The 10,163-nt window shown below is 36.4% G+C and overlaps 1 protein-coding gene across 2 annotated transcripts; it reads right to left on the bottom strand.

Annotated features, from left to right (window-relative positions):
- Positions 1 to 291: 291 nt before the first annotated feature.
- Positions 292 to 8,852, bottom strand: LOC108321839 (histone deacetylase 14, chloroplastic). Of its 2 annotated transcripts, none has more exons than XM_017553714.2 (9): positions 8,716 to 8,852; positions 8,301 to 8,497; positions 7,396 to 7,470; positions 6,514 to 6,615; positions 3,465 to 3,536; positions 3,247 to 3,303; positions 2,355 to 2,606; positions 978 to 1,159; positions 292 to 813 (listed from the first exon to the last, which is right to left on the bottom strand). In XM_017553714.2, the coding sequence occupies exons 1-9, from the start codon at positions 8,753 to 8,755 to the stop codon at positions 513 to 515; spliced, it is 1,278 nt and encodes a 425-aa protein (XP_017409203.1). In that variant the 5' UTR covers positions 8,756 to 8,852; the 3' UTR covers positions 292 to 512. The 2 variants fall into 2 exon arrangements, with proteins under 2 accessions (XP_017409203.1, XP_017409212.1); XM_017553723.2 differs by having other exon boundaries at positions 8,301 to 8,494; positions 8,716 to 8,818.
- Between the last annotated feature and the right edge of the window lie 1,311 nt (positions 8,853 to 10,163).

The raw sequence follows: 10,163 nt of genomic DNA on the forward strand, positions 1-10,163 counted from the left end.
AAACTCATTACTTTTTGACTAAAACAGATTACTTCAGTTCCTTCCACCAACGTACTTTTTGGCCCTAACAACCAGATTCCCAAACACACCCTAATTCTACCAGTGGCGGTATGCAAAATGTCTAAAACAAGTAATATGTTGGTCACTTTCACAGTGATCCTCACAATACATATAACTTTGCTAAGCTCACTGAATAGAAAGTGAAATCCACTTAAAAAATTGAGGCTCAATCAATTTGGTGAGACTAATTTGTTAAGAGTGTTTAGAAACTTTATAGCTTGCACTCCTCAGTGATATAAAAAGAAGGTTTTATTCCTTTGTATATAGTGACATGGCTATGACAACATGATCAGAAACAATTCTGTACCATTGCTTTGCTTCTATGTGATAAGTGGGGCAGAGACAACCTAAGGAGGTAACGACATACACTTGTGGATGGATCCCACAAAACATGAAATTATTAATGTTAGCTAGATTATATATACTTGTCATGTCAGTTTCTGATTTCGACATCAAAGGGAATGAATGTGTTTTATCCTCTGAATTGCTTGCTTAACTTTTGTAGATGGCTCTTCGTACAAAATGTTAGGGTCATCAAATTCAGATGCCAAGCTTCTATCACCAAGAAGAGCACGAAATGTGTCTGCCACTGAATATGACAGAGACTTCAGATTATATCCTCCCTCCAAGAAAAACACGCACCGTCCCCCACATAAATCCCTCGCTAGTTGCTTAATACTGGATGCTAGCATGTAATATGTTCCAGTTGTATATTGAAGATTAGCGAGTGGATCCAACACGTGCCCGTCATACCTAACAAATGAACACGAAATTCCACATGTAAAAATGAGACGGTGACAATTTATACGAAGAAGCCTTGTATATTGTATTAAAAGTTTATCAGGTATTCTGGAATGCCACTTGCTAAAATTGATTCAGTGTTTCTATTTATGAGCATGATTCAGAGAAAGACTCACCCAGCAGAAACAAGAATGATGTCTGGTTTAAATCTTTGGGCACATGGTACAATAACTTCATCGAACACGGTTCTAACAGCAGTATCACCTGAGCCTCCAGGAAGAGGCAGATTTAATGTGGTTCCTTCACCATCCCCACTTCCCACTTCATTAAATTTACCGGTGCCTGGGTAGCTTCCATCCTGAGCCAGGGAAGCCATGAGAAAGCTCAAAATCGCACCTTTCTTCCCATTTTAGCAGATTAGCAAAAGTTTTACTATTTCTTATCTTAGTTCACAGAATGTTTCTCCCCCTCACATTACCTAGATGCCCCATAAAAACACTTCCATGTGTCCAGTGCCCCATTACATTATCATATTATATGTTGAAACGTGCAAATAAAGGGTAGGTGGTAGTCTCTTTGATTTTTATCTAATTGATATTGCATGACAGTTCGTGGGTACGTAGTGTAAAAAAGGGTACTCAGTGCAAATATGTGAAGTTTTAGCTTGTTACTTTGTCCAACCACGTAAATATATTTCCGCAGGGAGCATTACAATATGCAAGGCACACTAGTAAGTTGGGAGATAATATGCTTAAATCAAAGATCAGGGGAGACAATGCAGTTACATCAACAAATTAAGGAATAATTGCAGTTATGTCAAGAATAAAAGTATAGACATTATATATTAATCAATTGCTCCAAAGGAATAACATCAGAAACTAAAGCAGTTGGGCCATGGCTTCAATTTCAGAATTAGCACTGAGAAGATCTTGATACCTTTGAGATGCAACATACAGAAGAAGTTCTGCAATTGCAGTATATTGATATGGTAAAATTAATTGTAAAGGGTACATGAGAGTGGAAGAGGTAAAGAACCCATGTCCACCAGAGATGACTCAAGTGAATCAGTAGTCTCGTTGAATGTTACGAAGAGACAGACAATAGAATGGATATTAAATAGCATAATAGCATATATAAAGTAGTTATTTGTAAAATGTTTTAATATATAAAAATGTTGAATAAGAATACTTCTAGTGAGAAAAATATGGTCAGCGGCAATATACAAGGATAACACTTTCCCGTGAGCATCCAGATACCAGATTAAAACTGAACAGCATTTCATGATACAGTCATCTTTCCCTCTACCACGAGGCATCATCTTCAAGTAAAATAAATAAAAATTGTGTAATAATCTAAAATTTTAATTTATTAGAGACATAAATTTTCAAGAATCTTAGCAAATTTACACTGAAGATAACTCTGCTTCTAATTTCTAAAACATCAGTGAGATAACATTGGAAAAAGAAACCAGAATCATTGAACCCAGTTGGCATTTCAAAATCAACAAAAACACAAGAAAATATAACCAGAGCTAGACTAAATTTGAAGCTTACTTGATGAAACGAAAGGAAAAATACATCTGGATCATTATAGAAAGCATCATTTGTTCCATTCCCATGATGAACATCAAAATCAATAATAAACACCCGCTTCAGTCCATGAACACGCTGAGCATGACGGGCTGCAATGGCCACATTGCTGAAAATGCAGAAGCCCATAGGTCCTTGTGGAACAGCATGATGTCCTGGAGGTCTTATCAGAGCAAAACCAGTGGGTGCATCACTCTTTATCTTTGAACCTGCAACCTGAATATGAAATTGAACGAGAGAAATTTCTATCCAAATCAGAAATATATACCCAGTTCTCTATACGTCTTGAAACATTTCTGTCCTGAGACTAACTATTCCAAACGCCTTAGCTGTATTAATTGGAGGACCAGGATTTTCGTATCTATGACAAACCCCTCATGCAAGAGCCAACATGCAGCATAGAAAATGTACAGTATGTGCACCCTGTGCAGAAATTGAACTTAATCATGAAGAATGACAGATAAAAATATTGATCATTTGGTCATACAGGCCTTGATACCATGTTTCTAAAAGCTTAAGCTTGAAAGTGGGGACTCAAGAATGTTTTCTCTTTTATCACTAACAACTTGAAATATATTAGACGACACACAAAATATTTCCAAAACTTGTTATATTTGCTACTCCCCATCTCCCCAAATATTTATGATACAAGATAGATATACGTGAGATCAGTCAATAGCGGGTTCCGCTAAAAGAAAGACCCAAATTTCCTACGAAGAACGAAATAGTCTTTTAGTACACAAGTCACTAGAAGAAGCAGATACGAACATCGTTCATATCTATATTCATTCACTTACCCCTCCCCAAAACACACAGATTATTACCAAGAGATGAACATGCCAGGTTGAGAGATCACCACTGAGTCCACTAAGGCTAATCCAGCACCAGCTGCAATTATTGACTCCTGAAAGGTCTGTATCATGAATACCACCATAAGAATGAGGAAACCACAATATACATCATATTTTCAATGTATTTGCAACCACAGTGAACTAATGTTTCTGGCATAGAATGACTTCCAGGAAAACCTATGAGCTTGGGAAAGAATCATAAAGCTCTTGGAAGAGAAATTACAGTGGCAGTGGCATATGTTGGTCCAGAACCTTCAACGAAAATAAGGCCCTTCTCCACAGCTTGATCCATAACCTATAAGGATTGAGAAGAGTAAATATCACAAATTTCAGATAAGAAAATTCCAGTGCAATGATAAAATCAAATACAATAGAAATTATGAAAGCTACAACATGGTCAGTGTTGCTGAACACGTCAACTAAAAACTAGGATGGTGGAAATTGGACTGATCAGAATTCAGAAGACACAAACAAACATATATTGAGTATAAATACCCAGTGAACATTCAGTGCGCAGCAGAAATCCTTGATTTTGTTTTATTAATGTTGAATATAGTAAAAAACTATATTTAAATTAATCCCTCTTGTGTAAAATACACATATAGGGTTCTCTATTTATAATAGAAGAAATATGGGCTAAGCCCAAAATACAAATGATAAATAATAACAAACCAACTAAAAGATAAAAGATAATATATCTAACACTCCCCCTCAAGCTGGAGCATACAAATTGTATGAACTAAGCTTGGAATAGATGAACTCAGTGTTAAACTAGATGATTTGTCTTCAAGAGTGTGAGGCAAACATAGATGAACTAACAGCAGCTTGTGAAACTTCAACTTCAAAAGTGGATGAAGGAAAGTAGTGGTGGACAATGACAATCTGCAAGGACTGATTCCCAATCAATGATGGATGAGTGACGGGATCAACAGTGGTAGCTGAAAGCTAAGAGCTACAAAACTGCAGGGACTACACTAAATTCTCATCAATGATGGATGGGTGACGGGATCAACAGTAGTAGCTGAAATCTTACAAAACTGCAGGGACTACACCCATATATATGTGACTTGACTTGCAATGTCTTGGAAACGTACTCCCCCTCAGTGTGAACGGCCCCTCAGCGTGAACGGCGGAAATGTGGAATATCACAGTTGCTGGACCACTAAAACAAAACAAAATATTAAGCTACAATGATGAAACAAAGACATCAAAGATCTAAAGATACGTTGGAGGTCCAAAATTCTTTGCTGGACAACTCCCAAGTGGTGATACTTAGCCGTGTATCACAAGAAGATCGGTCTAAACTCTAGCATCGAACAACGGCAAACAGTGCTAACTCTAGCACCAAACAGCAGCAAACAGTGCTAACTCTAGCACTGAACAGCGGCAAACAGGGCCAAACATCGGGCTAACTCTAGCACCGAAAAGTGGCAAACAGTGCCGAACAGCGGCAAACTAAATGGCGCCGGACAGCGGAAACGGCACCTGGACAGCGATCAATAGTGGCTGGACAGTGGTCAAACGGCGCGGGACAGCGGCAAACGGCATGGCCAGCGGCGATGGTCTGGTTGGCGAGACCGACTCCGATCATCAAGTTGGGCAGCCATGGTGAGGGAGAAACCTTAAAAATTCAAAGTACTCCGATTGATGCAACGACCACAGATCCAGAAAGAGGGCGAAGAGGCGATCACGGCAGTGCTGATCGGCGGCGGAAAGCTCCGGCGACGCGCCGGCACGCGCGACGGCAGCGGCGAATCTTGCGGCGGCGCGTGGCGGCGCGTGGGTGCTCCGATCTCCGAGATCTTTGTGCGACGGTGGTCGCCCGGCCGAGACGATTCCGATGGTGTGGTCGCCGGTCGATTCTGGAACTCCGGCGGCGGCGGCGGCGACGACGGCGGTAGCGGTGGCCGGAGGCGGCGACGGACTGGCCGGAAAGAAGCGGCGGCGACGGTGGAGAGATCTGACTGCACGGTGCTGACTGTGGCACAGATTTAAGAGAAAAAGAAAGAGAGAAGGGTTGCCCACTGAAATTTTAGGGGCTGCCGGCGGCCATGGCGGCCAGCCGCCGGCAGACAGCAGAGACACCAGAAGAAGATCAGAGAACCTGCTCTGATACCATGTTGAATATAGTAAAAAACTATATTTAAATTAATCCCTCTTGTGTAAAATACACATATAGGGTTCTCTATTTATAATAGAAGAAATATGGGCTAAGCCCAAAATACAAATGAGAAATAATAACAAACCAACTAAAAAATAAAAGATAATATATCTAACAATTAACATTGTGCATTCAACTGAATTAAAGCACACATCAAGTGGAAGTAATTGATAAAAGTGATGGCAGAGCACATAACAAATTCAGCAACTAAATAATTCTTATGATGTAACATATTTAATTGAAATACACAGCAAGATTAGGAGACATAATTCAAAGCATAAATGAATGTATAGCAGAAGAGGAACAAATATAACAGATACTAGCATATTTCCAAATCACTAATTCTTCATTACAGTGTCAAATTGAAAACATTATAATTTAAAAAGCACAACATCTCACAAAAAAAGAATTGAAGCAAAGGAAATTTTAAGAGTTTTGGCTAAGGGCACTTAACTCTGCGAAATTGGTTAGACTACTCAAGTCATCTAAGGACTACACTGATCATATCCTTTGTTGATGAGGAATTTCAACACATCCTCATCCCTACGATTGAAGATTTGGAGCATGGGCAAATCTGATTGGCCCAACAACAATGTCCCTCATTTCGAAGACTAGATATAAGAACATGGGCAAAGACTGGTGGCCAATAATGGATTTAGGATAGAGTTTAATATCACCTTACAATTTGGACTTAATGACTGACTCAATGCTTTTAAATAGGATTGTAACATGAGGATTACACTAGTTTTATCAACTCTAGAGGCTGCAATTACAGCAGCACAAAGAGGCCGCATCTAACATGAGCTAGGAGAGACCTTCATTAAGGCAAATTTCCAACAAAATGATATATACTCATTAGTTAGCTAGTTACATAGATAGTTTCCGTTTGTTGGTTGGAGAAAAAAAGTGTGTTACCAATAAATAACAAGGGAGCTAAAAGAGGGATCATCTTGACATTTTGAGAGAGAATTAGGGCCTTTGGCATTGTGAGACACAGACCCTTAAAGTTCTGCAGTGTTCTATCCTTTGTAATTGTGGAGTTGTGAGTTTATCTCAATTTCTTCATAATAAGATATCAGATCTGAAAACCCAACAGTAAAAAAAATATTACCTTTTCAAGTCCAGAAACATAGGCTCTTGCATGAACACTTGCAATATCATCTACTGAAGCAGGCTCAAAATTTTGAAGTTCAATTAACTCAGAGCCACGGAACTGAATCATACATAAAAAGAATTTGTTAAAATTAATATACTATACTATTTAATGCCACTATACCAGAATGACAAATCATAAGTCAATTCACGTTATCATTCAGTTAAGCCAGTTTCTTTCTTAAATTGCCAAGCTTTTTTGTGGCTGATAACATGTGCACAAACCCTACAGCCACAGATTTCCTAGGCCCTCGAGAAGCTGATTGGTCTTTCAATCAAATACAAAATGTTGCAAATTAACGTAAGTAGATTGTGATATATTATTGAGGATAAAATGCAGCCTACTTCTGTACCCAGAAAAAAAAAACCATCATTCATTTAGTGTGTGTTTGTTTGTTTGTTTCCTACTCTTGGGAACTATGTTCAATTAAAAAAAAAATCATTGGCTAAGAGTAAACTTTGAAAATTGTTTTCAAAACTAATACCTCTTTTTCAGCTCTTATCCCGAACACCTATCTCAGTTTTCTCGTATTTGTCTTCTTTCTTATAATACTCATTAACCTCTTCCTTATTCCTACTATCTAAACATTAGTTTCTGAAAACTGATTATAAAATAGTCTCTAAACAACACTAAAAAAGAAAAACTGAATCAAAGTTTCAAACACACATTGAACAAAAGCGATTTGAATGAAAAAGACACTTTGTTTATTTTCTGAATATCAGACACAACTAAGTTTTCAAATGTCAATATCTACATAATATCAAATCTTTCAAAAGAAGATATGAACAAGGCATAAACAGATGACAGGTAAAATTTCAAAAGCACCATAGCTTTTAGTACCTTAGAAGAGAGCTGCATTTCTTCTAGAGCATTCACAATTGCAGGAACTCGAAAATGTGATTCTGGATGAGCCTCCTGTAACAAATAGTACATCCAAATTACAATCACGAAGATGCGATGAATTCAGCCAGAGTGGCAACTGACAGCATAATCTCTGATGGTATTTCTAACCAAAACAGAATTAGAGTACAACATTAGCAGATATCACACTGGAATACAAGTACACAATCCCTCGACAAACAAGTTTAAGTTATGAACTAAGAAGTTCAAAAGAAGAAGAAAAAATTGCAACCTAACTTTAAGACCTTGTTTATTCCATTAGCACACGTAGAAGTACAGAATAAGAAGTTAAAATAAATTGAGTGTATAAGTTAAAATCAACTTACCCATTTGGAGTTATAAGATAGTGGTAAAATTAGAAGAAAGGGTGAGAGAAGTTATGAGTTCTCCCAGAAGGTGGGTGAAGTTGTGGGTTCTTAACTCCTCTCACTAACAAAATACTAACATTTGCTGCTAAAAAAAAAAAAAACCTTACGCATCTAACTTTATAAAAAGGCATTTTCATTTCCATATCCAAAAAACTAATAAGTTAAATTTAGCTCATTGAAAAAGCCAATACACTTATTTTTCCCTCTCCTTTACATACTAATGGAAAAAGTTATCTAAAGATGCTCTAACTCTCTATGCCAAAGGAGGAAAAAGTCTGAAATTTGAAATTGAATTCAAGAGAAAATGAAATTAGAGTTCTCCCCATTTTTTCCAACCAAATAAAAGAAAGTTCATTGTTATCCGTATTGTCTCCTTTCTGTATTATTTTTTCTCCTCCAAACAAACCATAAGAATCACAAAGAGTCGAGGATCAAGTTGAACCCTTTCAACAGAGATCCAAAGTTGGAATGATATACCTGGTTGTGTCCCATAGATGCAGCGACGGAGTATATTACCCGTGCATCACTAAGCTGTTCAATAGAAGGCAAATCGTTCCTAACACCAGAACACGAAATGGATGCTCCGACCCATCTCCGATTCTTCCGGAATAAACAACCATTACTCCTTCTCATGTCCAAAACTCGGTGACCCACCAGAAAGAACGCACTCCCTGCTACACAAGCACAGTTTTAGGCTCTGGGAAACATTTAAGTTTCAATTTTGATAATCCAAAATCCCAATCCCACATCATAATTGGCATCACACAAAGATTGCAAAAATGGTCTGATGATTAGTAAAAAAAATCCTCCCTTTAGTAAATTGAAATTCTATTGAAAATTGAAGTGGAAGTTGATGTGATAGTGCATTTATGAAAGAAAGGAGGAGTAGTACCCAAGGAGGAAGGCATGCTAGAAAGCTTGTGAAGGTGCATGGAGAAGAGTTGGAAAATGGTAACCACCACATAAACACAACTTCATAAGTTGAGTTATCACAAACATAGGATAACAACACGACAAATTCATAGCTTATACTTCCCTAACAAATTTCTAGCAGTCACAATTTTGAATTTTCACATAATTGTTTGATATTTGATCAAAATATACAATTAATAATAGTTTGTTATTTTATTAGTATATTAAAATTATTTTAAATAAACAATAATAAGTAGAACATGAGACACTTGCTAATAAAATTTAAAAATAGAAAGTTTTCAATAAAAGTGCTAATAATACACATGACAAATAAATGTATTCCTAGAACAACACCTTAATTATTTTTTGAAATGTAAAGCTGTAAGATATATATATATATATATATATATATATATATATATATATATTATGATTTGATAAGGAAGAACTTAAATTGTAATATAATATTGTTTTAATAATTAAAATTTATAAACAAATAAATTTACATTTACATTTACATTTACAGATAAAGTTAGAAAAAAAGGTTTAAGAATGTCAAGACTACGTATAATTGATAGGTGATTTATTTTATTGATTTTTAAGAAATTTTTAAGAAATTTTTAATTTTTAATTTTAAATCAATCTTATATCTCTTATATCAAAAAAAAAGTTAAACTTACAAGTTTTTAGATCTTTCTTTCCAAATTTTATTGCTACACCAACTTATCATAACAAAAATTAGGGAAAAAAAATTTGACTAAGATTCTTTGAAAACATTTTGAGACAACTATAAGAGAACAAAATAAATGATAGACAAAGGCTGAAGACAAAGGATTGAGATAGTAATTTCTGTTGTATTGATGAAAGGAATGCAGTATATATTTATATACAACCTATTGCCTATGAAAGGACAAAAAAGAATAACAGAAAAATATAGCAGAGGATACAACCGTGGGTGAGGTGTGTGTAACGCCTGTACCACCTAACAGAATATAAAGTTGTATCAGAAAAAAGACAAAAAACTGTACAAAATGAACTTATATATTTCTATTCAATTGGATTGAGTTTGCTGGTTTGATTGAGCTGTTGTGGAACCTTTCTTTCTTTTTTTAGCCCCTCACAAGCTAGAGGTTTGAAGATGTCAAGAAGCTCCAGCTTGGATAAATTGGAGTGAAATAATCGTGGAGGGAGCGCTTTAGTGAAAATATCTGCTATTGATGGGATGATGAAATTGGTAAGAGGTGCATGAGACCAACAAGTAATTTTTCACGGACGATGTGACAATCAATCTCTAAATGCTTCGTCCTTTCGTGAAAGACCGGATTGGCTGCAATATATAATGCACTTTGGCTGTCACAATAGAGGACAGAACGCTTAGTAATAGGAATTCTCAAATCACCAAGGAGGAAAGAAAGTCATTGAAGCTCA

This window comes from Vigna angularis, chromosome 1 (assembly GCF_016808095.1).
Source record: "Vigna angularis cultivar LongXiaoDou No.4 chromosome 1, ASM1680809v1, whole genome shotgun sequence".
In the NCBI taxonomy this organism is placed as follows: domain Eukaryota; kingdom Viridiplantae; phylum Streptophyta; class Magnoliopsida; order Fabales; family Fabaceae; genus Vigna; species Vigna angularis.

Bases quoted from the DNA above. Each gene is read 5' to 3' on its own strand.
- LOC108321839 (XM_017553714.2), bottom strand. From the start codon at position 8,755: ATGCACCTTCACAAGCTTTCTAGCATGCCTTCCTCCTTGG. The intron at 8,498-8,715 runs GTACTACTCCTC...GTGCTTGTGTAG, and splicing joins TAGCATGCCTTCCTCCTTGG to CAGGGAGTGCGTTCTTTCTG. The intron at 814-977 runs GTGAGTCTTTCT...TTCATTTGTTAG, and splicing joins ATCATTCTTGTTTCTGCTGG to GTATGACGGGCACGTGTTGG.